The sequence below is a fragment of the Haliotis rubra genome, unplaced genomic scaffold (assembly GCF_003918875.1).
Source record: "Haliotis rubra isolate DU_JTF1 unplaced genomic scaffold, ASM391887v1 Scf283, whole genome shotgun sequence".
NCBI lineage: Eukaryota > Metazoa > Mollusca > Gastropoda > Lepetellida > Haliotidae > Haliotis > Haliotis rubra.
In genome coordinates this window covers 152,796-179,375 of record NW_025766925.1, presented here as the reverse complement: position 1 = coordinate 179,375, position 26,580 = coordinate 152,796, and the positions used below count along the sequence as shown (strand labels likewise).

The window sequence follows — 26,580 nt, the reverse complement described above, 5'->3', positions numbered from 1 at the left end:
AGGAAACTGTAATATAAGTAAAATATGATGCTATAATAACGTCGTTTTAGATATCTGAGAAAGAAATCTAGCAAAACCAAGCATTAGTACCAGCGACGAATCGTATACATATTTCTTGATCCATGGGGCATATATTATAAGTTGTTCACTGGTCTCGAGGGGGACGTGGACTGATGTACCCTCGATGTTTGTTTATGTTCCCTGAGCCCTCGAAACATCGAGGTTACATCAACCCATGGGCCCCGAGGGACCATTGAACAACGTATTTATCTTACCGGACACTTCAATGGTAAGTCTGAACTGTTTGAAGCACTCGCATCGGATCATAGTGTGGAGTACCAGACGACAAAACCACAAGAAAAACAGATTTAGAGTTATCTCCCTTCCATCGATTTGCATTCGCAAAACATTCCGTACATCATACGTGATGCAATGTTATTCGAGATAAAGACTTACTACCACGAGTACCAAATGAGTTCGGCATTCTCAGCGGGGTTCATGGAAAATGTTACTCGCTTGTAAGCGTGGTACATTGAAAATAATAGAAGAGCGCTCAGCCAATCAGAAAACGACATTTATGTGTGAGGCAAGATAATACAACATGTAGTGGCCATGGCCTAGAGACAATTCTTCGAAAATGAAAGCAAAATTAATGCAATCTGAAACACTTTGTAAAATGTTGAATTTCCTTATTTATCTACGTAAAATAAGAGAGTAAGACATTCAGGGAGGATGTTTGGATTGATGCATAATATATATATATTATAGATATATGGGTGTTTGTGCCTACACATTCGGCACACTGCAGTGTTACAAGGCACCATGAGGAGTAAGACGTATAGATAGGTGTTCATCAGCTGCCTGTCTGGAAAGATGAGTATGAATTTCAACGCCATGCGTCACTGCTTCTTGAAGTTTAATTAATATATAGGAGGCAGCTGGTACGTTACCCTGTATGGCGTTAACGTTTGCATAAGTATATGTTGTTTGTGTACACTGATTCACTTCTCCAGCATAGCGTAATGGCAGGATGGAAAACGTTAGTAAATCAGAACCTGTTCTGAATTACAAGATGGACGAGGCTGAAGAACATTTACCTCCATCAGAGGGAAACGGAGTGCTTAATTGGCCTAAACACTCCACTGCATCTTCTAAGGTATCACATGAAAACTCACCCTTGCTGGACTCCCTAGGAAACATCCAGTGCTACAAGCGACGGTGGTATGTCTTGGTGGTGTTCTCCTACGCTGCGCTTCTTCAGACAGCCACGTGGAACACATTCGGACCTATTGCTCAGTCAGTTAAGGCCGTGTTCGGGTGGTCGGATGCCAATATAGGCATGTTGAACAACTGGGGAATATTGTGTACGTTGTGTCTATGTTTCCAGTCGCCTGGTTGATGGATGTCAAAGGTAGGGTATTTTCTTTGTCCGCCTTCATGAAATTAAAAGTTTCAGTAGGAGTGAGTGAGTGAGTGAGTTTGGTTTTACGCCGCTTTTAGCACAATTCCAGCAATATCACGGCGGGGACACCAGAAATGGGCTTCACACATTGTACCCATGTGCGGAATCGAACCTACCGCCCAATTTCAGTAGGAACGCAGTACTTTAGTACTTTCAGTGGTTCATACTGACACTTTTAATTTCATGTGTCTCATATCTGTGTCGACTGGTATGCAGAGCCTATGCCAATGGTTCATATTCAATATGACACACACAGTCTCACTCACACACACACACACACACACACACACACACACATTCACTCAACGACACAGACACAGGCAGACAGACATATACACACTCTCACACACAAAGACACCTCGTCTGGAGGATGACAGCTCTTTATTGAATGCAGTAATTGCTATTTGTTGCTCTTGTATTGGCCATTAAACTACTTGATCCAAATGTCGTTTTGGATTTGGATTTGGGAAAATGTAAGACGATGTACATCTATATATTTAAGGCCTATTTATCGTACTCTAGGACTGAGGACATCCATGTTGTTGTGCGCTGTGACGATGGTGTTGATGACGGCCATACGATGCATCACGAGTGAACCCGTATCAGCGACATGGTCAGTACCAGATGGGGTGACAATAACTGTAGCACAAACATCGTTGTGCCGAATGTTGGTTTGTTGACCACACGGATGTCTCGAAGTAAACGAATGGTCCATGCATAGTCACGGGCCTCCTTTCACAAATCACTAAGATGATCGTAAGTCACTAAGGTAACCTTAGTGCAATGTTTAAGAATGGGAGCTAAGGTTACCCCTAGTAAAGGTTGCTGCGTGAAAGGAGCCCCTGATTTATGTGGTTTGGTTTGTTTAGTTGTTATTTAACGCCGCACTCAGCAATATTCCAGCTATAGGGCAGCGGTTTGTAAGTATTCGAGTCTGGACCAGACAATCCTGTGATCAACAGCATGAGCATCTATCTACGCAAATGGTATACGATGACATGTGCCAACCGTGTCAGCGAGCCTGACCACCCGATCCCGTTAGTGGCCTCTTACAAGCATGGGTTGCTAAAGACGAATTCTAACCAGGATTTTCACGGGTTTCCTAACTTAGTAGCCAGTATTAAGGTTGTAGAGAACCTCGTGTTTATTTACGTAGGTCCACACAACTATATTTGACTGTAATATGACGTGATAATCCAGTCTATAGTATATGCGGCGCCCAGTGTACCTCATACAAACCCTTTTTATGAGACACTTTTTGACAGTGCAATGTGCATGTTATATGACGTTCTAGTGGATCATACAGGAAACGGCCTTATGTTTATTCATGGTGATGCCCGAATAAGTAGTACATGTATTCTCCAGTGTGCTGAGTTAACAAATACTTAAACCAGATTCGTTTTACTTTAGCTGAAACAGGGATATGTAAAATGTTTAAAATGTCATATATATATATATGCTGAAATACAGGAACAGTATATGTAAAATGTTTAAAATGTCATATATATATATATATATATATATATATGATGAGAATACCGAGCGAACAGTAGTACATATATAAGAAGAAGTTTATCACTTTTATCTTCAGGGAGAAGTGATTACAGTTAAACGGATTATGTTATGACCTTATATATATATATATATATTTATTTATGTTGGCGTTAATTAATGTTTGCCTTATACACACTCGGTAATCAAGAGTAACGAACCAACATTTTGATATGGAATTGCAAATAAACCAATTGAGAAGGTACATCACGATGTATTGTGTTTATAAATACTATGAAATGAGGAAATTTGGTCTTCCATAATCATTTTCGTTGCACAGTTTGCAGAAACCAATGTCTATTTCAATGGTAAAACAACTCACCTACGCTACGCTTTATGGTAGGATCAATATCAAGACTTCGAAACAAATGGCCCTATCACCAGATTTCACTCTAATGATCTCAGAAGAAGTCTAGTATTTCACGCATACATTTTTCAGTTAACTTGAGATAACATTTGTTTTCATGTTTTATAATTTGTCCTGAACCTTAGAACTTATCTATGTTCAGTCTGTGCCTGTTTAATCCGAAAGCGATACTCACTAGAACCAGCAACGTATCTATCCATGGATGTTAGACTGGGCTTTAAAACTCAGTACAATGATGGACTGGACGTTTCCGGTTTTAGAGTCAATCCAAAAGTTAATAGTAGTGATAGTTTCGGTAGATTTGTTTGATTCATTAGTTCGGTAACATAGTTTTTTATTAAATCATCACAAACTCGTCGTTTCTGAAATTCTACGAGGTTTGTCTTGTGATCATATCGTGTGGATGTTACTGTCAGGCTGATGAACATCGCAGCGATAATGAATGGTTTGGCTAGCACGGTACCATTCGCCGGTCCTGCCCTCGTCTCAGCCACGTGGTTTCCCCCCAAACAGAGGGCCACTGCAACAGCCATGTCGGCTATCTTCAGCTTCATCGGCATATCAGTGGGCTTCATCATTGGTAAGGTTACGTAAGACAAAGTGCAAAAAAAAGAAGAAGAAATATACATGTGTCTACAGCTTGTTCAGCTTGACCTGATACTAATGTATTGCGTGACCGTGTCACAGCTGGTTGGGTCTATTATTGTGAAGGGGTGTACCTATGTCAGTTGATTGTCAACATGTCCGAACAGCGGAGACCAGGTCGCCGTTTGACAACTCAGTGTCGAGAAATCGTCAGCAATGTCCTAACTACTGGGACAGAAATATTGCAGTTGAACATGAAATAGAAAAAGTGATAATTTAAATGGGTGTAGAGAGTGATAAGAGTGAATCGGATTGTGAAAGTAATTGACGTCTGTACTTTGTAAAGTAAGCAAACCAAAATAGATAGCATATATCTGTATAAACAATTCAATTAAAACATGAAATGATTGTTTTTTCGGAAGTGTTGTTTTCTGGGACAGGTTCTGTAACGAATCCATTCGCACGAATGCAACATTAATAACATTCTCTGCTCACCTATTTAATGAAGTTAACTCGTCCTGCCGTTTGTGCCATTTGACCTCCCGGGTCATGCATATGTAGAGTGCCTCGGGTCAAGCTGAACAAGCTGTAGTCACTTACCATACGGTTATGTATATTGTGATAAAATGTCTAATGGTTGAATGTGGCAGCAAATTCATCGATTTGCTCGTATGATCCGAGATGTGTTGGTTACCTTTGTTTGATTTAGAGTGTCCTCCCTTGCTTTTGTATGGTTCAGACTCAAATCTGCCTCATTGAAGGAGACACCGTTAACCTCGCGGTTTAGAGGTGGAAGGATTTGTCGAACGACTTGTTCACAGACTTGGTTGACACATGTCATCGTATCCCATTTGCGCAGATCGATGCTCAAGCTGATGATCACTGGATTGTCTGGTTCAGACTCGATTATTTACAGACCGCCGCCATATAGCTGGAATATTGCTGAGTGCGGCGTAAAACTAAACTCACTCACTCCCGTGTTTGTAGATGAATAGTGGCACTATAAGTTCACCGTATAACGAATACTTAGTGTCATTACTAATCATTATTCATAGACACATGCGGATGGTTTAAATCGGAATAGATGAAAGACACCCTGCTTTCATTTTTATGGTTGTGCAAATTGTTTAGTCGCCTTGTGTCTACAGGGCCGCTGTTTGTGCCGCAACCTGACAAACCATCCCTGAACATGACCGACGTCCTATCTATAAGGTAAGAAGGAGAACACTGTCTGCCTGTCCATATAGATTAGTCATTTGTTGAATGTAAGCAGGTCCCCACCCACTATACCCACACTTCTATTGAGCCCTCATCTCTAATAATGGCGGTGGGGTAGCCTAGTGGTTAAAGCGTTCGCTCGTCACGCCGAAGGCCCGGGTTCCATTCCCCACATGGGTACAACTTGTGAAGCCCATTTCTGGTGTCCCCCGCGTGATATTGCTGGAATATTGCTAAAAACGGCGTACAACCATACTCAGCCAGTCTAATAAGTACTCTTCACTGCTCTATGGGGATGGGGTGGAAGAAGTTACGGACAACATCCATTCAGAAATTCCGATTTCTGTTTCCATATCTCAGATCTCTGCCCCCTAATACTTTTATCAACATTCATTTCTGTTTATGAAATGTGCTTTCACGTCTGCACCCCAACTCGTCCTTTTCAAAATGTCCTCCGATCCTCATCCCCCCTTTCCACATGCTCTGTTACCACGTTCACCTCCTCTGTCATTATCATATTGGTGCAATGGTCGATGTCCCTTGTTGCAGTTCGCCACGTCGAATCAACTCCACTGGTTTTACTCCGACACCTGCCGGTAACATAGCCGAGGTGAGAAGCGGCATCATGAGACTCATGTATACAGGTGATCAACGTTTCCTCTGAATCAAACTGTTTACATGTATATATATACAACAGTGACAGCATGCTTGATTGGCCACATTCATTCACCTTCCCTTGTCAGTATCCTTTCCGGTGATACATAAGTGTCTCCTCATTCCTTCGCTGTGGTAGCCGCGTGGTTAAAGTATTCTCTCATGGTATCATTGACTTCGATTTCCGCAGAGATCAAATTTGTAAAGCCCATTCCACGTGTCTGTCTCACGTATTGTTTAGATGTTGCTGTCACATGTCCTTACATCAGCGAAATCAGGCCTATTCGTAGGATATTTTAATCTACTCATGACAATGTTATCAGTAATAGTACTACTGTATTATTAAAAATTTATTATTATCTTTTTACTGTGTTGTATACAGAATGTGCGGCGTGTGTGCTGCTGCTGCTCCTGGTGGTGGTGTACTTCCCCGCCAAGCCCCCGTCTCCCCCAAGTCTCACAGCGTCCATAGAGAGGATAAGCCACCTGCAAGGGATCAAAGGGCTATTCACGTAAGACGTGATAGAGAATCGATCTTGGCAAATACACTTACGACCCCAGTGACGCCGCTTCTATTTTTGACACATTTCATTGTATCCCAGCTGCGTAGATCGATGCTCATGCTGTTGATCACTGGATTGTCGGGTCCAGGCTGGAGTATTTACAGACCGCCACCATATAGCTGGAATATTGCTGAGTGTGGTTTTAGACAACAAACCAGCCAACCAAACATTTCTGTAGTTGATTGAATCTGTACTCAAAGAGAAGTCTTGATGCAGATTAACATAAATCTGTTTGCTCCGTGGGTCATCAGAAAGGTAGAAGTGCGCTGTAAACCATCCCTGAGAATCTGTAGAAGTGACCTGTAGGTGTTGTGATGAAGATTAGTTGTTTGGGTAGGTTCGTTGTGACCCTCCCCTCTGGTTCCTAACTTTGCGAAGTTAAAAACAACTTATATCTTCACTGTAATAGATCATCCCGATAATAATCAATTCTATCACGGGGAAAACAAGTGTATTCATTTTGCTTAATACTAGATATATGTTATCAACCTTTCGTGATATTCATTGTAGCTATGACAGCAAGGTAACAAATCTGGACTGGTGAGCAAATAGTAGACAACAGTGAACGCAGCTCGATCAGCTTCAGACTGTATCATTCAATTGTCTGTACTATAGTTTAAATTTTGTGCAGCCATAAAGGCTTCTGGTTGATAACACTGGCCTTTAGTGTACCAACAGGAGTCTACATGGCGTTTGGGTCAGTACTGGACGTGGTTCTGAACGGTGTCGATGTAACACAGGTAAAAAACGATAACTACATTTCATGTGTCTTCATTAACATTATTGGATTATTACTAAAAGCACCTTAACTCTCTATCCACAATCAATAAGTAGCACTTGTGGAATCTTCAACATGTATTGTCTTTCAGGACCATGCTGGTTGGATTGGCTTTTATGCCACGATGGGCGGTTGTGTAGCGGCCCTGCTCTTGTCCAGGTAGGTACAAGTGTGTCAGGATGGACTGTGAGACAGAACATGCGACAGAAGATCAATGTATTTACAATGTGTTTAATATCTGACACATTGGTTGTTACAATTCGGTATAACATCGGGACCATGTCTCATGCCATGGTTACCATAGGCCCCCACTGCGAGTCAGAACATCGATAAACTAGGCCCCGCTTTAGTTTCCACACCCTACTATATAATATGTAAAGGTTCATGACAGAAATACGGTGACATACTTCCGGCACAGCAACTCGGTCTTTTGCGATTTAATAAAAACCATCAAATGCATCCCCAGGGAAAGCGCATGCATATGCCTCCTACACACATCAGAGATATGGACAAAAGCTTTTGATACTTGTGAGACCTTTAAAATACGATATATTCATTGTCCGGTTTTCGATCATGTCACCGTATTTCTGTTATAAACCTTTACATATTACATATAGTAGGAGGTGTGGATACTAAACCGGGGCCTAGTTTATCGATATTCTGACCCGCAGTGGGGGCCTATGATGTTTACCGCTGTTGTTGCTGAATGCTGTGTTCTTTACTTCAAGGGTCGCTGACATATTTCTGCGTCACATGAAGACGATGTTGTTGGTCCTATTTGTCTTAGCAACAGCTGCTACACTCTGGTTTGTCCTGATCCGTCTGTCCGTCATCCCCTTTAGTATGGGTGAGTGCATCTGTGAATATTGTATGTAAGTAGACAAATAAGTGGAGATCTGGAATGACATCTGGAAATGCACGTCAGAGATGCTTTGGAAGATTGACATGTTTTCGTTTTCTTTATACAAGCACCGCTGCTTATCACATATCCAAAACTCACATAGTGACCAGCTGTCCGGGGAGAAATATCTTGTATTTCTAGAGGTTCTAGTTCATGGTTCAAACGAAACAAGATCACATCACAACATCCTTGCATGCGATGAAGAGGGAAGCCTAAATCTAACGTCCTTCTATCTGAAATTGCGTGAAGCCATTTATCATGTTTTTATCGTTCCTATTAATTACTCGCATTTTATTGCATAGTCTGCAAAAAGAAGGTTCATGTTGACTTTAGAGGCAGAGTAAATATTGTCAATAAATACATCAGAAAGTCGTGACTTGACTTGTTTACATTGCACAACATGTGCATGTGTGGCAGCTGGTGCAAATAGAGCGTGTTCAGAAACGACAAGATGTACGAAGTAGTCAAATCGCAGTATCGGCTATGTCCTCCACGACCTTTCTTAACAATGCGTTCAATGGAAACCTGTTGTGTGTATTGAACTGTCGTCGATCGGGCGCATCCAAATTCACGAATAAGTTTGGTGGTCGAGATGGCCATGGCAGCTTCCACTATGAAACGTCCACCACCGACGTTCATGTATGATACTACTCGATGCCGTACCCACTGACTGCTCTACAACATGGACCAATGCGGAGCCAAAGAGCTGGTGCGCACTTTCTTGAAGGCGGGGCGGCGGGGTAACCTAATGGTTAAAGCGTTCGCTCGTCACGACGAAGATCCAAGTTCGATTCTCCACATGGGCACAATGGTGTCATCCACACCCATATTAATGGAATATTGCTAAAAGCGGTGTAAAGCCAAACTTAGTCAACCACTCAATTACTCCTGCAAAAGTATGGACCCATTAAACACACTTCGGGGCATTGGTACGAGTATGTCCGATAGGCCATCCGTATTTCTGAGTGTTTTTCAAGTCCAACCGCTTCAAGCAAGTGAGGGGTCGCTCGGAAAATGACTTTATTGGTTATCTTTTGAATGAATATTTGGATTGGAACCAGAGAAAGAGTGTGTTAAAATGGTTTGAAAACGCAGGCAATCAGTTGTTCTTCGAATTGCACGAAGAGTGACATATTCGAAGAAAATGGCCAACAATGTTAACTTTTAAAGGCCAGACAATCAGACGCTTATCATTTCAACTTAGTGCAGTCTTAAGAAGTGCAAAAGTAAAAACACCTTTTTCATCGTTCTTGAAGGATTTTGATATTCCACGCCTCGGGGAAAATAACAGAGGGGGAGCTATAGTTATGCTTCATTCAGGTACCTCTTAGTATGATGTTCTTTAAATCACCGTCCTTAGAAACATCATGTGTTACTTAGTGCGACAGTTTCAGCAAAACATTAAATTTAAAGACCATCCTCGTGGTGGCCTCAGTAACGACCTCTCGTTTAGACCGATGATGGATTCGAAACACTCATCTTTGATACAGGCTCGTATACTTGTCACGTAATATATATAATACCGAAAGATTCGAGACAGAATGTCCACTGACTGATTCTAACTGGATCATTCATTCATATTAGTGTGTGCCAGTTTCTATATAGCTTGATCGATTTGATTCCCCTCCACCAGTGTCGCTGTACCTATCCACCATCTTGATGGGAGTTTTCATCAATGCTTCTATACCTCTGTTCTACGAGCTTGGGTGTGAGGCGTCATATCCAATTGCTGAGGGAGTGACGGTCGGTGTTCTCACCATGGCCAACAACCTGACTGGTGTCGTCTTTCTATCTGTGATGCAGATCCCGAGAATAGGTATACCTCCATCATTTCAACCCAGGCATTATAAGTTCAGGCGTTCACAAATGTTATGAAACGCACGCTGATGAAACGCTAAGAGACCAAGGCTCATAAACCAGGATCAAGTTTTGATTCCTTGAATACTTGCATGGCTACTTGTATCGTAAAACTGCTTACTGGACATACACTGACATACTCAGTTTATATATGATTAAATCCACCTTTTTATTAACCATTACAATGGGGAGGAAATATGAAGCGTTATTAAGACAGCGGGGAGACACATGAAGAACATTACAAAAGACACATGTTTTGACGTTTCGATTAACATATCTAAATTGTTGTCTGCCTCTGAACACCACTGTGGATACAGGTGGAAGAAGCCAGCTTCAAATATTGACATCTGAATCTCTTGCAGGTGTTGGGTGGATGAACTGGGCCACCCTGGGCTCTGTAGCGGTTGCAGTACCCCTACTTCTGTTGTTCACAGAGAACTACACCCGGACCGACATCGACACACAGGAGAGCATTGTTCCAGAGCCTCATAAATGTGCTGCAGCGTCGATTAATGCCAACACTAAAGTTGATTGATAGGAAACGTAACTCGTTCTGGGAGTGAATTTTAATACACTTTGAGCTGCTAGTGATTGGTGAATCGATGGCTTACAATTTCACAATGTACACCTATTGTGCTGGTATTACTGTGGATGTGGTTAAAGAGGATTATCAGTACCTAGTAATAGAGAAATATTCTGACACTAAAAATGATTTCAAATTTCTTCTGCGCGAACTGGACTGAAGAGTCCCTTCAACCTCATTTCATCGCACACCAGAGCACCATATCTAGTTTATTCATCACATTATTAACCGCCAGAGGGAGTTGGTTCAAAGGCGCAACACCACCCACAGCTCTTGTCACTGTTGACTTCAAATCAGTGTCTTGCCATGGCCTTCAGTATTTCCGGATTTCCAGAGCACCTGTAGGATGGGCTAGATGGAAGTACATTTCACTTTCAAAATACGCCACAGACACTTTCTAGACAAATGGAGAATTCAACAGGACAAAATCCGTAGACCTATTCGGCAAGTGCCAAGAAGGTGTAACGCAGTGATACCAGCCAGTGGTGTTTACTCTTGGCAGTGACGGGACGACCCCTCGTGGACGAACGTGTGATGGGACAATCAGTATTGCCATTATATTTCCAGAGCATGTGACTGTCACCATGCTAGGTTTTATCCTCAAATTAAATTAAATATGCACATTTTATTTTATCTTATCTCACGCATAAATGTCGCTTTCTAATTGGCTGAGCGCTCTTCTATTATTTCCAATGTACCCCGCTTACAAGCGAGTAACATTTCAATGTGCCCCGCTGTCAAATGGCAACTCATTTGGTACTTCGTGCTAGTAATTCTTTATCTCGAATAACATTGAATCACGTATGATGTACGGAAATTAACGATGTTTTGCGAAGGCAAATTGGTTGAAGGGAGATAACTCTAAATCTGTTTTTCTCTCAGCAAAATCGTGTACCCGTGCTTCAAACAATTCAAAATTAACATTAAGGTGTTCGGTAAGATAAAAACGTTGTTCACTGGTCCCTCGGGGCCCATGGGTTGATGTACCCTCGATGTTTGCACTTCGGGCTCAGGGAACATAAACAAACATCGAGGGTACATCAACCCATGCCCCACTGGTGACTAGTGAACAACTTATAATGTAACACAAATAAAATTCTAAATTGGTTTGTATGTTTCTCTTTTTCGAGTGTATCTGCTAACTGAGATACATTTACCTGTTGGTTTTGGTTGTTCGATAGCCTATTTGTTAATGACAAAGCATCTGCTCATTGCATGTCGTGGTGCTTTGATCAGAACAATTACCACACATCGGGTCTTGGCGCTGACATAGATATCTGCCTTGTCTTTTGTCGTGGATACATGCGCATTATGTATCTATGTCTGTCACCAGACGTATTTCCTACATCAATATCAGTAAGCTCAACACACACATGACAGGATGCTCGTAACATTTGACCTGAGTGTTCATCAAATGACATACTAGTGTAGTGGGTACAACAACCTGTCAAAATTGTATATGGATTTAAGGATTATTTCACCTGGTGTGAGTGAGATTAGTTTTACACCGCCTTTAGCAATATTCCAGCAGTATGACGGTATTTGATAGCAGAAATGGGCTTAAAACACTGTACCCATGTGGAGAATCGAACACGGGCCTTCGGCGTGATGTGCGAACGCTTTAACCACTAGGCTACGACACTGCCCATTTCACCTCCACGATCATTGCTGAAAAGAAAAGACCTGACCGTGTTTTTCGAGTATTGCAATGTAGCGTTAGGCAACATACAAACATCTTAATTTCGTTTACATTGTGTGAGCGTCGGGTGCTATAGGTAAGACATGCTTACTCTTTCGCGAACACCTGATGGCATCATTGAAGAGTTTCAATGATCTATTCACTTTTATTACTGTTCTTTAGCCTTTTATGCCCAATGGATTCTGCTTCTTTGGATCTTCGACACTTGAAGTTTTATGTTTACTAACATTCACAACTGTTTAATATATCGTATCTGGGTGTGAACTTTACAGAGTTGTATATGTTAAGCATGTTTTACATATAATTCCTTGGTATGGTCGATGGCAAACTGGCGTTGTTCATGATGAAATGTGTGTTGCTGGTATTTCAATTATTGTTTGGCCATGCTGACTAGTAATGAAATAATATTATGAATCTGATTTCACAACCAAGGTATACAAACTGAGCACTTTGTTGAGGACATTAGGTATTTATATGTAACTTTGTTGTGTTGCTTTCAGAACATAGTAACGGATTTCCATACAGTAAAGAAATGAATAATGTATATTCAAATAATGGTCGAAACAAACTGAATCCAAACCTGGGCATTAGAAAATAAAGTAAGTTGTTATTGCATAGGTACTGTATTCCTGTATTGGAATATGCACCATTTTCAGCCAGTTCTGAACATTAAGCGTGTGTCACCAACAGCGATAAAACTAAGTGACAGAAACTGGCAATTATCAATCAACAAATTTCCTTAACCGACATCACGGGTCACTTCGTGACATGATTGTGCCAGCGTGGGTTCATTACACTGAGCTGTGAATAGTGGCCTGGAAGTCATGGCGATGTATAATGTCACCACTCTCAAGAGTGTTGATGCCATTTAATCGTCACTCGGCACAGATAGGGGAACAGTTTCACTGATATATTTGACTGTTGATATTGAATCAAAACCTTCGTTTATACATTAAATCATTCTTGAACATTTCGTGCTGACATAACAATCTTTGATGTGCCAGCATTGAGGTCTGCAAGGATACCAATATCACCCTGAGCACAGAGCAAGTCATACATGCCACTCAACAAATCTAAGTCCTTGTGCGTACATATCAAGATGTTTGTTGAAAGAATGCGACAACATGTACCATACATATCATTTGCATGAGGATGGTATTTGGTGACACCAAGACGAGCTAGGTAGACACTGTGCCTTCAACCTGGAGAAGGACAGCACAAAACAGAGCCAAATGCCACGTGCAGACTGTGAAAATCATTCTATCTGTAAGCAGTACTGTTGGTCAGCCAGTGCTTCTGTTTACCTGTAACTGGTATTGTAGAGTTGATCTTCCCATTTCGATGCAGAACACCACCCACTGTGCTCGTGAACACGTCCAACAATATCATCAGCTTCATAAGCGCCCATATAAATGGCAATATATTCATTGTTCGTTTAGTACTCATTAGTGCCATTATTAACAATGCATACATCATCTCTAATAGACACGTTATCACATGTTTCAAAATATTTGTTTGATTCGTTACAACTGTATCTGACCTTGAACTCACGTGTGTTGCAATTGAAAAAATTACCGGACATCACTGATCGGTGACTCAACTGTCTCATGGATTGTTTAAATGTAAGATTAATCTGCTCTGCCCTTTCCTTGTAACTCGTGACATTCTGTCTCCATTGCTTTCCCAGCTTTAAAGCACCCGTGAAAATAACTGTAAATCTAAACAAGGAATCTCATGTAATTTTCTAATGGTTTAGGGATGCATTTCTACCTTAATATAGAGTTAATAGTATACATTTCAAAGGAACATACTTCACACACCAATTGAACAACAACAACAACAACAAAAAGACAATATAGTTTTATAACAACGTTGTAAATAGTTATGAACAATTGCCCCTTGGTCTTTTTCCCAGACATGTTATTTTTCATCTCTTTTTAAGATAGATAATGTGCAGGAGCAAGTGTTTGCACCCAACCAACATGTAACTGTCTTAACAATCTTGGTAACACACACACGTTCATAAATAGTGAAACAGTCATATATAACGTGGATTACATTTTGCTTGAAAGTCTATATGCGTGACTGTGAGTATCAGAGTTTTCCTTCATGAAAACAATATCGATATATCTCCTTAAGAGAACGGACAAAACCTGTCCACATCCATGAGAAACACATGTACAATCATATCAGTCCAATCGGGCCACAGTATGAAACTTAAACCCACACATTCATCAATAAGGAGGAAAGGAGTATTTGATTACACTGTTTGGATGTTTGATGTTTTCCTATCATCTAACTTTAATGTCGGTATTGATCGATACAGCACCACCCTCATCAGGTTCTGGAACAATGATCACCTGTGTGTCGATGTCAGTCCTGGTGTAATTCTCTGTGAACAACAGAAGTAGAGGAACGGCAACTCCTACGGAGCCCAGCATGGCCCAGTTCATCCACACAGTACCTGCAAAATGTACAGCAGTATATGTAACTATTTGATATTGATTATTACGTCATTACTGACTTGTTTTGTGTTTAGATGTAGAAACCAACTTTACATAATCAAAACGGACCAAAATGTGCCTTCCCAATTACATTCCTTATGAGCGTTGAAGTTGGGTGCATACAATTAAAGTATATCGACGTTTGTGTTCATATGTCATGAAGCTCAGTGCTCTATTCCTGCAATGCTCAAACATCTATTCAAGGAATGCACAACTGGTTATGATCTTTAGGAAAACAGAGGTTTACCTATTTTCGGGATCTGCAGCACAGAAAGGAAGATGACACCAGTCAGGTTGTTGGCGATGGTGAGGACACCGACCGTCACTCCCTCAGCAATAGGATAAGACGCCTCACACCCAAGCTCGTAGAACAGAGGTATAGAAGCATTGATGAAGACTCCCATCAAGATGGTGGACAGGTACAGCGACACTGACAGAGGAGAGTCAATTCGATCAAGCTTAACCAAGTCCGCATGTCACACTCAGTTTCTACTTTTTCCTGTATGAATCTACCATCTATATGAATCTCAGCAAAAAGGTGCATATATGGACTTTTACGTCAAACAGATGCACAGAATCTTTAGGTAGAATGTCTGCCATTCCACAAGGCATTTCATGTACCTTTTAGGTATATGGACACACATGTTACTACATTTTACAAAAGCCATGATTACCGTAGCGATATCTCTGTTACATCGTCACATATATGCATCCACATATTGCCTATAAGCATACAATATTAACTTCCTCACCTAAACTGAAGGGGATGTAGGACAGGCGAAGTAAAACAAACCAGGCTGTGGCGCCTGTTGCTAAGACGAACAGCAGTAAGAGCATCATCTTCATGTGGCGTAGAAACAGATCTGCAATCCTTGAAATGAAGAACACAATATTAATCGATAATCTTAGAACTTGAAATCATTGAATTGAACATCGTTGTTAACGGTCGATGAGTCAAGTGTTGAGTTTGTTTGTTCTTTAACGATACCAGCTATATGGAGGCGCCCTGTAAATAATAGTGTCTTGGTCAGACAATCCATTGATCCAACATCGACAATTGGGATACGATGACATGTGTCAACCAGGTCAACGAGCCTGACCACCCGATTTCGTTAGCCGCCTCTTACGACAAGCATGGGGTGCTGAAGACCAATTCTAACCCGGACCTACACGGACCAAGTGCTAATTAAAGTTTATATCACATGAATGTTCGATCTTGGTCAGAATGGTCATACCTGGACATCAGTAGTGCTGCTACACAACCACCTGTCGTTCCATAAAATCCCATCCAACCTGCATGGTACTGAAAAGCAACAGTAGAATGTTTTCTAGTTTTTCTTGAAGAGTTGTTTTCGTTCTCAGTTTAAGTATTCTTTCAGGATTGAGGTGAATGAGTCATAAACATTGTCCAGTAACATGGAGACTGATCACATACGAATAAGGCTCCATTGTATAGAATATCGTGTCATTAATCATGTTTTAACTGTTGGGAGTAGTTTCTGCACATTAATTTTAACTTGAAGAAATGCCAAAGGATACATGGTCTTGTTATATCATTGATGCACACACGAAACAGGAAATAACATACTACCCATCCAGCTTTCAACAAACCAGTCTGCCTGACAATGTGGAGCTTGAAACAACCGATCTGGATTGTCCATATATGTTCAATTTATGTCTGCCATGTAATAATCTTTTGAAATATCACAGAACAACATAAAAGAAATACTTATTACCTGTGATATACCGACACCATGCAGGACGACATCCAACACAGCTCCAAACGCGCTGTAAACTCCCGATGGTATACTGATGGCCGTCATTATCATCCAGAAGCGTCTGTGCCTGCAAAAATAGACACATGGATGACACAAGATAGTCGCGCCGACCCGAAGACCATCATGCGTTGATTGGTGGGGGCAAGTGTTTATGTGTATTCGCGTATGTGCGTGTGCGTGTGTACCTGCGTCTTTTCTCCCGAGGGTATTAGCTCATAAGTCTCACCTAATTGTTGACAGGTTTTCATATCCACTAAAAATACGTGTGCAGTTTTAAAATACATAAAATACTTGTCTTTCTAGAGCTGGAACATTTTACTGATTATGGCTGTAAGAGCTATCTCATATAAATTGTCATAGTTTTAAAAACACCCACAAAGGTGATTATCACAGAGACCTTCCGAAACCATAAATGAAACTATAGCTTCCAACAACATTTTCACTATGTCAGTAGGTGCTACAGATTGACCTGAAGGAGTGAGGGATTGAGTGTGTGAGTGAGTTTAGTTTTACTTCGCAATCAGCAATATTCAAGCTATATGGTGGCGGTCTGGAAATAATCTAGTCTGGGCCAGACTAGGGGTTAGACAGCTCACAATCTTACGTGAATAATCTTTTGATCCCCTGTAGGTAGCTTATCCTCTCTATGGACGCTGTGAGACTTGGGGGAGACGGAGGCTTGGCAGGGAAGTACACCACCACCAGGAGCAGCAGCAACACACACGCCGCACATTCTGTTACCACAACAACTAAGTTACAACAACTTAGTGGTGCTATTACCGAGATATCATCCTCAGGAGAAGCATTAACAGAACACACGAAGATACCTACTATACTAGTTCTAGACTGACTGACCTGAGTTTGATTTTACGCCGCTTTTAGCAATATTCCAGCAACATCACGGTGGGGGGACACCAGAAATGGGCTTCACACAATGTACCCATGTGGGGATTCGAACCCGGGTCTTCGGCGTGACGAGCCAACGCTTTAACCACTGGGCTACCCCACCGACCCTACTAGTTCTAGAAGTAATTGTCGCCAGAGTATACATGTTATTCCCAAGAGAAGGATATGCAATGTTAATTCAATACGCAATACATGTGAGACACATCTGGACTCGACTTCACAAATTGCATCCATGGAAAAACCGAACAGAGCTATGTGATAAAGAAACACGTCATCCTCCTGGACCAACCAAACGGGCTCGTGAGGAGGAGTGTGAAAACGGGAAAAAAAAAGATTATGAGTAAAATGGTATCCTATCGTTATGATATTTACAAACAGTTTGATTTAGTGCGTTGAGGAAACGTTGATCACCTGTATACATGAGTCTCATGATACCGCTTCTCACCTCGGATATGTTAGCGGCTGGCGTCAGACTGAACCCACTGGAGTTGATGCGACTTGAACTGCAACAAGGAACGACCAATGCAGATACTGACATAGGTGGGTTCATGTAGAAACACAGAAGATAAGGGTTGGGGTGAGTGAATTTGTGGTTCTTCTTACTTTAAAAGTAGTATGTGCGTCATGTTCAAGGATGGTTCATCTGGCTGTGGCACCAAGAGCGGCCCTGAAAATTGTGTGACACAGCTTTGAATTTGAATGTTTAATTGGTCGTCAGAAGAGAAAGAATTCGTTAGAGGAGATCCAGCGTCATTTTGATTTCATCACTTGACGAATCTCGACTGATTGGGAATACAATTTGATGAGGGGCTATTGACGAGTAACTGATTGCCCTGAAATTCGTACAATCATCTTTTTACTAATCGTGGGCCATGACCCATTATTAATCTTAGTCATCGCAAAAGTTCACATGTTGACCACACAGCCCTGTCGTCTTCGCAGTTCTTTACCCCCTTATGATACAGCGTGTCCTGTTATTTGTTGCATCCTACCCGTCGGTTTTCTTAGCTATCAATTACCATCCCTCTTCGTATCTATTTAATCATCACTTGAGTCTAATTTTCAAGTTCAGTTAACCAGTCCTATATTGTATGAAGGTATTTGATCCTTTTGAGGCAAAATAGTGTCATTTTGTAATCCCCACTGATACCTATATGTGCATCTGAAAAGTGCTTTGAAATATTGTACAATACCTATATATGATTATTTCTATTTTAAAGTTTCAGATCTTACGTCAAGATTTCGAAGGAAAGTTTGAAACAACTGATTCAAAAGATTTCGAACTAGATGCCTGTATATTTTATCCTTGTAGTATTTTAAGTCCTGCTCTTTGTTTTACTTTACTCACCTATGATGAAGCTCACGGATATGCCGACGTAGGTAAAGATAGTTGACACGGCTGTTGCTGTGGCCCTCTGATTGGGGGGAAACCATGTGGCGGAGAGGAGGGCGGGGCCGGCGAATGGCACAGTTGCAGCCAAACCAAGTGTTATAGCTGCGGTGTTCATCAACCTGAAGGCAGGAGATCTGTCATAATATCCCAAGATATACCTCACAGATGGTAGGCAATATATTCACGTATCTGTGTATCTGTTTATGAATGCCTTGATCTAAATGCTGCATTACGAAAGGACGTAAGTTAACTGTTCAATACTCGATAATGCTAGCACACACTGTTGACATTCTGTGGTTTCAAAGGGAACCATTTACGTAAATGCTCCAGTGGTGCCAACAGTGCATATAAACAAGTTTTTTCACTGAAACAGTTCGTCTGATCAAAATGTGTCAAGTGAAACATACCACAAGATTAGAACATACTGCATAGGTTAGAAAACACGTCACATATGATAATACACCTCATGGCCACATATAATATACACTGCAATAATAATTAGGCTGTTCACTTGAGTTTCTTAAACAAATGCAGTCTGGAGTCAAATAGAATTCACTGAAGCGTCACATTTAATATACACTGGATTATGTTTCATTTTTAATACCAAATCATATTTGCCAGGGTGTCACAAGTATTATGGATCATGGATTCACTACAGCGATACTGACCATGTGGCTGGTACTGGGTCACTGGTGATGCATCGTATGGCAGTCGTAAACACCAGCACCACAGAGCACAACAGCATTGATACCCGTAGTCCTGAAGGGAGAGGGTGGGGCAATACGCCTTAAAGCTCAGTTAGTTAAACATTTCTAGCTGATCATCATAATCTTTAACATGCATGATTATGAAAGGATGATTTAGATCCTAACCGAAACTGCTACTTCTTTGTTACAATGGGTTTCTATGTACAATCTTGAGTTGACAGTTTTGCACATGTATTTTAAACGCTAGACTTTCGGAATTTCTAGAAATGAACAATTTAATTACCCTTGCGCAAGCGGGTTTCAAAAAGAATTTTAAAACCATAGATAACATCTTTGTTTTACATAACCTTGCTAATATAATGTCGACTCAAAAAGAAAAACTCTTCTGCGCGTTTATTGATTTCACGAAAGCATTTGTTTGAAGAATCGGTCTCTGGACGAAGATACGGAAGATTGAAATTGACGGTAAATTCTTTACGCTCATCACAAACATATGTGATAACATTAAATCAATTGTAAAAGTCAACAATGACACCTGGTGTTATGTTCCTTGTTGAAATGGTGTTCGTCAGAGAGAAAATTTGTCCCCGCTCTTATTCTCAGTCTTTTTAAACGATCCAGAAAACCACCGACTCGCTTGACTCATTTTATGATTATTGCGGAAATTGGAAATAAAACGTCAATTTATCAAAAATAAAAGTCATAGTTTCGGTGCTGGGCCGGCTAAAACATCAAGATTAGAATTTAAATATGGAAACAAAAGTTAGATATCTTTGATAGCTATGTTTATCTAGGAATAGAATTTCATAGAAATAAAAGAATGGTTACCAGTATTGAAAGAGTAGTAGGAAATGCCACAAAGGCGATGTACTGTCGATTAAAGAAAGCACGAAATCTAAATCTACCACTTGATGGTCTCATGTCAACTTTTGATGTTATGATATGATAAATCCTTACAAACCGATCCGAAACTTCGGGGTATGAGAAAGTAGAACTTATTGAATGTGTTCATTTAAAGTTTCTAAAAATGGCCGCCGGTCTCAGAAAATCCACCCCAAACTTTATGGTTTATGGCGAATTTGGTAGAGCCCCATTAAATATCAGAATCTATGTTCGTATGTTGTCATAAACTCGCATCTACTGAGACGACCAAACTGTCTCATGTTATATACCAATATATAAGTCATGATTATGAACAACACCCTACGGCATACCCTTGGTTATATTCCATAAAACAATTATTAGACAGAATCGGTTTATCTGAAATATTTGAAAATCCATCGGCATATTCTACAAAGTCTCTAGTTTCAAAAGCAAAGCAAATTCTAACAGATCAGTTTAATCAAAAATAATCAAGAACATAAACGTTCCAGTTCTAAGGGACTTTATTATCAAAAGTTTAAAAAAACACTGGCTTTTGAAAAATATCCTTTATTTCAATATATATATATATCCCAATTTTGAAATTTTGAACTTCAAATCTAACTCTTCCGATTGAAACGGGCAGATTGCAGAACAACAACCGAGAGAAGAAAGACTATGTAAACTATGTAACTGTTATTTAGTTGGTAACGAATTCCATTATCTTTTTGAATGTTCATCACTTAATTCTTTGAGAAAATCATTCATCCCCCCAAAATGTCACAATAGGTCAGGAGCTTCTCGATGAATTTGTTATGTGAAATATTGATCAGACGAATGACCAAATATTGTGTCATCAATAAACAACTTCGATCACTGACTACAGGCAATTTGAACTTAACACCTATCAGGCTATAATCCATAAACAAAACGCATTGATGTATGGCCCGAGTTCGGTCTCTGTCACATTATGTAATTACACAGACAGGCAGGTGTGATACTTGTACACATGACATGTTATGATGTCTGTTGATTGCAAAATGTTATACAAAAAATGAGCATGTATTTACAAAACCCAACATCTCTATATTCAGTGAAAAACTAACAAACAATATTGAAATGTTGTACGATTGACATTATATCAAATTAACAAGTTATTACATAACACAGCAATGTTCGTCCAACGACAGTATGGATTAAAGTGGAAGTATAACATTCATTGGCAGAATACAATAGCAGTGAAGATAGCAATAATGTCAGTAAATTCGTTCAGCTTCGAAAGTAGGCCATCGTTGGATATCAAAGGTGAAAAGATTATCATACACTTTGCTGGTTTTTGTTGTCAGGTGATATGACAGAGACATGTGCGTGCCCTTGACATAGTGTTAAACACATTCAATACTGTGTCGATTTAATCTTAACGGTTCTGTCATCTTCCATTATTGTTGACTTCCAGGCTAATGTAACTAACATAGCACTGCTATCTACAGGAAGAATACCAGTAACAAATTTATACATGATGCTTATAAAATGAATTCTTATAATGAACATCATAAAGGTACATTCTTATAATGTACATGACAATGAACCGTAACTGTAATCTTTTGAAAGACACATCGAGTACAGACCATTACCTTTAACATCCATCAACCAGGCCACTGGAAACATGAACACGATGTACACAATATTTCCCCAGTTGTTCAACATGCCTATATTGGCATCCGACCACCCGAACACAGCCTTAGCTGACTGAGCAATAGGTCCGAAAGTGTTCCACACGGCTGCCTGAAGAAGAGCAGCAAACGAGAACACCATCAGAACATACCACCTTCGCTTGTAAGACTGAATGTTTCCCGTTGAGTCTAACAGGGCCGAGTCTTCACCTGATACCCTCGGAGATGCCATGGCGACTTTACGTTCGCTGGGTACCTTGTTATCTTTATCTGAGTTGGATAACGAAGGTAGCTGCTCATCAACATGCTCCCCATCCTCCATTTCGTTGTTCTGAGTTGGATCTGTTGTAGTGGCGGTTTCCATCTTGTCATGAGGCTTGAATCAGCTGTTGAATGACCGAGTTACTGACTGCATACTTAAGGTATCTCTAACGTTATCACATCCAAGGTGACATATCTCTAAGTGCCCAGCAGATAATTCACCTTGACATGAGGACGCCATTTACACCACGGCCTACCTTCAACAGCTTTTAATTCTCCATTAACGGAGTCGCGTTAATGATGCAGCATCCATCTTGTTTTGTGCACAGGTTTTCTTGATTTGAAGAGCGGCTTTAATAAAACCAACAGAACTGTCGGACAACGGTGTACATGCATACATGAACTGCACGTACTTTTCGAACCCGTGAAGCATTCTTGTTTTGGTCTGATACCAGTATTAATTGGGCGTTTTGAAACGCGTGATAATTAGATTACCACAACTATACTTGATACTGTCACGTGCTGGAGACAATTAGGACACATGTTAAATGTATGACGCAGCTAACAAGGATATGCCCCCATCTTCTCAAGGTGGGGTGAATCAGCTAGAGCCTGTTTCACCGCAAACATATGTTAAAACCAAACAATGATAAGAAAAGCAAGATTTATGGATGTCAACACTTCTTTATTGTGAATAACACGACGTTTCGGAGTGTATGCTTGCTCCTTCATCAGGTGAATGGTAGGGAGTATAAGGGAGAATATATACATACGTGAGGCACTTACAAAGTGAGTGAGTTAGAATTTAACGTCATCTCGGCAATATTTCAGCCATATAGTGACGAGAAATGTTTTACATAAACAATAAATTAAAATTGCTAAATAATCAGTCATCGAAGGACTGTAAAATAACTAGAGTATAACAGATGGAGTCTAAAACTAGCATGAACATGTAAAACTATTTTATTTACGAAGACAATATAATATAAAAACGGGCTATAGATCGCGCACTTACAAAGAAAACATGTTTAACAAGTTAACAATGATGAGGAAAGAATATGTAATAAAAATATGAGGGCAGTGATACACTAAAACAATGATTAAAAACAACGATAAACAAAATACAAATACGATTGCGTTCCTTGAGAGCACTAATTTATAGGACAGATGTTTAAACCCCAAATCGAATGAAGAAACTGTTAACTTGTTTTAAAAGCATGCACTTGAAAGGAAAACTGATCTCGATGAACTGATCTGGTAATGAACAGAATACTGATGACACAAGGCTAATCCCAAGATCAGTCCACCTCCATCAGGATTCACATACGAGATAGAAATACCTTATGGGCGATCGGAAAAGAGTGAACACATTTCAAATTGTTTCCAACATTGGTTAAACCAAACAGAATCAATACCTATGCATTGCATGTTGAATTTGATGCAAAAGAAAATACGTCATTTGTAATTTCAAATATTGGTCGAACAAACCTGAATTACAAATTTAGCATGTTTGTGGTTATCCAGTCATGTATAACTTTGTAAAAAATCTCGTTGGTGATGACATTGGATTTTTCAATTAAATGTCCATGTGTTACTTACAAAACATGGTAATCGATTTCAGTACTGTGCAGAAAACATAATAAAAAATATCAGGCATTAATCTTATTTCTTATTAATGGTTGTTTTCAAATATGATATTTATATGAATTATGTGGTGGATTGGTATTTTCACGCCACAAGATCAGTCCACCTCCATCAGGAGTCATATAAGAGCAAATAGTTCCAACTTTACAGACGAACAGAAAAGAGTGAAGACATTTCAAATCATTTCAAATATTGGGCGAACCAAACTGAATCCATACCATGGCATTGCATGCTGAAATAGTATTGATTTGTGTAAATGCAGCAATTTGCTAGCGCATATGTACACCTCTTTGGAATTGGAACAAGCGCTATTTTTAGCCACATCTTAACATTCAGCGTGTGTCACCAATAGCGAATAAACTAAGACAAGTGACAGAAACTGTTTCTGTATCAGCAAACTGGCAATCATCAATCGACAAATTTCCTAAACCGACATCAAGGGATCTCTTCGCGACATGATCGTGCCAGTATCGCCCTCAAGCCTGTTGATGTCATTTTATCGTCACTCAGCAGAGACTGGGGTGCAGTTTCCCTGATAAATTTGACTATTTGATATTAAATCAAACTTTGATTTATGCAATAAATCCTTCTTGAACATTTTGTAATGACATAACAACCTTGATATGTCACCGTAGAGCTCTACAAGGATAACAATATGACCTTGAGGTTAGAGTGAGTCATACATACCACATAACTAATCTAAGTCCTTGTGTGTACATATCAAGATATTTGTTGAAAGAATGAGGCCACATGTACCATATATAAGGATGATGTACTCTTACACCTATAACACAGTTAAACAATGTGCATTGAACTGGAGGTGTTATTTTGTGGCAAGACAATACCTGACCAACATATAATGGACAACACCTAAACCACGTGTTATTATCTCGCTCATGGGCGAAATATTTATGTTACTGTAATCAAATGAAAGTATGTCTGTGAGTAACATGACACAAAGAGTAACTTACTTGACTAATTTAGTGTTTTATTTAAATATCTGGCCCATGGTCAGAATATTTCCATTTGCTCAAAGCTGACGTTTCACCTCAAGTGAAGCTGATGATTCGCGGTCATATTAATAAAGAAACAGGTCGGGTAGTACATGTGTACTGTCCATATACTGCTTGAACGAACTACAAGACCATAGATTCTTTGATAGTGGGGAACATTCCTGGAGTTGTGCCCCCTTGCCCGCTTGGAGCGCTGCGGTAGTTACGGTCCAACAGCAGCTGTCACTGATACTGGCATATAGGCCTGCCTATCGGCCAAGCCTAAACATAAATCGACATTAAACCTACTTTTAACTCTGTGGTTCTTATATTACGAATATTACGGAATCTGGAAGTTGTCCCGACTGACGACTGTTGTCAAAGCACGAAGAACTAGCGTGTCTGGGCGAAAAATAATGCTAATAGAACGGCACTGCAGTTATTGTAATATTGCCGTTTCTCGGGGAATTTTTTATTGAGTAGTTGCTTTGTAAATTCGTCAAACCATTTACTCCCCATTATGTCACATTACACAGAGCATTAATGGCGTCGTAATAGTTGTTAGAACATAGGATTAGTGTACACTGAAATTAGCGTTACACAAATAACGTTAGCACTGACCTGATTACGTGCACAACATAAGTGCTTCAGTTTTCGTTCACGTGTACAACCTATTTTCATAGCCTATAACGCTTTGGGATGCAATGGAAAGAGGAAATGCTATGGCAACGGATCGTTTTCGAAAGGATTTGAAACATAAATCATTTTCATCGAATTAACGACTCGCTGACAGTGTGTTCAACAAAATATATTACACCCATTCATACGATAAATAAGCTCATAACTTCCGGTTTATAGTTTCTACATACATATTTAAGGACCGTTCATAATTAATGGGGTGGGTTTTGGTGATGATTTTTATGGAGAAGCATGTACAATGTGAATGACCTCCCTACAATTCATGCACAAAGTAAGTGACACCCCATTTGCATATGTCATATTCGAAATCAATTTCCCCCCCCCCCTAATTTTAAGCATAATCTTTTTATGTACAAATTTGCTCCCCCCTTCATTACATGTGTACAAAATTGATGACCTCTATCTTTCCAGAACAAAATAGGTGATCCCCCTTAAATTCATCATCACCTCACATCCCCAAAATATATTTAGGCCATTATTCAATCCCCAAAATGTACAGTAAATTGGCATATTGCTTGCACAATATATTTCTAAGTATCATTTGGGACCCCATCCCAATCTGTACCATTTTAAAGGCTTCCTCTTCAACACAAATAACCAGTATCTAAATGATAGATCACATTTTGAAAACACAAAAATATTATTTGAAATTGTGTTTTAGGTGTTGTCAAATAATGTAACTAAGCATGAGTGAATTACTGAAATATTATAAACACATTGAACCATTACTAGAGGTCTGAACTATCTGATGCTAGAAGCAAGGGGGTATCGGGTTCATTGTCTTTTAAGGTGGGAGCCTTTTAAATTTGATTACAAATATTTCACATTTATTATTCCAGCATGTGTGGAGGGTTTGCAAATTACATCAAGGCTCATCACAATTATAATGGACTCACAGTGTCAGTGAACACAGTGTGTATTTGGAATACTGAGCAAGGAATAAT

General features: G+C 40.0%; 3 protein-coding genes across 3 annotated transcripts; 2 read left to right on the top strand and 1 right to left on the bottom strand.

Annotated features, from left to right (window-relative positions):
• The first annotated feature begins 1,072 nt into the window (after nt 1–1,072).
• On the top strand, nt 1,073–6,353 carry LOC124281349 (solute carrier family 49 member 4 homolog). Its single transcript, XM_046717383.1, has 5 exons — nt 1,073–1,296; nt 3,797–3,960; nt 5,114–5,177; nt 5,733–5,827; nt 6,220–6,353. The coding sequence occupies exons 1-5, from the start codon at nt 1,073–1,075 to the stop codon at nt 6,351–6,353; spliced, it is 681 nt and encodes a 226-aa protein (XP_046573339.1).
• Nucleotides 6,354–7,038: 685 nt separating this feature from the next.
• LOC124281391 (solute carrier family 49 member 4-like) lies at nt 7,039–11,236 on the top strand. The gene is made up of 5 exons (XM_046717426.1): nt 7,039–7,140; nt 7,270–7,337; nt 7,907–8,025; nt 9,713–9,895; nt 10,299–11,236. Exons 1-5 carry the CDS (start codon nt 7,087–7,089, stop codon nt 10,469–10,471), a joined length of 597 nt encoding a protein of 198 aa, XP_046573382.1. The 5' UTR covers nt 7,039–7,086; the 3' UTR covers nt 10,472–11,236.
• A 2,827-nt stretch (nt 11,237–14,063) lies between these two features.
• LOC124281361 (solute carrier family 49 member 4 homolog) lies at nt 14,064–22,673 on the bottom strand. Its single transcript, XM_046717397.1, has 11 exons — nt 22,002–22,673; nt 19,468–19,558; nt 18,755–18,918; nt 18,010–18,073; nt 17,818–17,909; nt 17,105–17,234; nt 16,459–16,567; nt 15,958–16,025; nt 15,475–15,593; nt 14,970–15,152; nt 14,064–14,682 (listed from the first exon to the last, which is right to left on the bottom strand). The coding sequence occupies exons 1-11, from the start codon at nt 22,402–22,404 to the stop codon at nt 14,510–14,512; spliced, it is 1,596 nt and encodes a 531-aa protein (XP_046573353.1). The 5' UTR covers nt 22,405–22,673; the 3' UTR covers nt 14,064–14,509.
• Between the last annotated feature and the right edge of the window lie 3,907 nt (nt 22,674–26,580).

Bases quoted from the DNA above. Each gene is read 5' to 3' on its own strand.
- LOC124281349 (XM_046717383.1), top strand. From the start codon at position 1,073: ATGGACGAGGCTGAAGAACATTTACCTCCATCAGAGGGAAACGGAGTG. The intron at 1,297-3,796 runs GTCAGTTAAGGC...TGTTACTGTCAG, and splicing joins ACATTCGGACCTATTGCTCA to GCTGATGAACATCGCAGCGA. The intron at 3,961-5,113 runs GTAAGGTTACGT...TTGTGTCTACAG, and splicing joins ATCAGTGGGCTTCATCATTG to GGCCGCTGTTTGTGCCGCAA.
- LOC124281391 (XM_046717426.1), top strand. From the start codon at position 7,087: ATGGCGTTTGGGTCAGTACTGGACGTGGTTCTGAACGGTGTCGATGTA. The intron at 7,141-7,269 runs GTAAAAAACGAT...ATTGTCTTTCAG, and splicing joins ACGGTGTCGATGTAACACAG to GACCATGCTGGTTGGATTGG. The intron at 7,338-7,906 runs GTAGGTACAAGT...CTTTACTTCAAG, and splicing joins GCGGCCCTGCTCTTGTCCAG to GGTCGCTGACATATTTCTGC.
- LOC124281361 (XM_046717397.1), bottom strand. From the start codon at position 22,404: ATGGAAACCGCCACTACAACAGATCCAACTCAGAACAACGAAATGGAG. The intron at 15,594-15,957 runs GTATGACCATTC...CTTCATTTCAAG, and splicing joins GCAGCACTACTGATGTCCAG to GATTGCAGATCTGTTTCTAC. The intron at 15,153-15,474 runs GTGAGGAAGTTA...CTCCTCTGTCAG, and splicing joins CTACATCCCCTTCAGTTTAG to TGTCGCTGTACCTGTCCACC.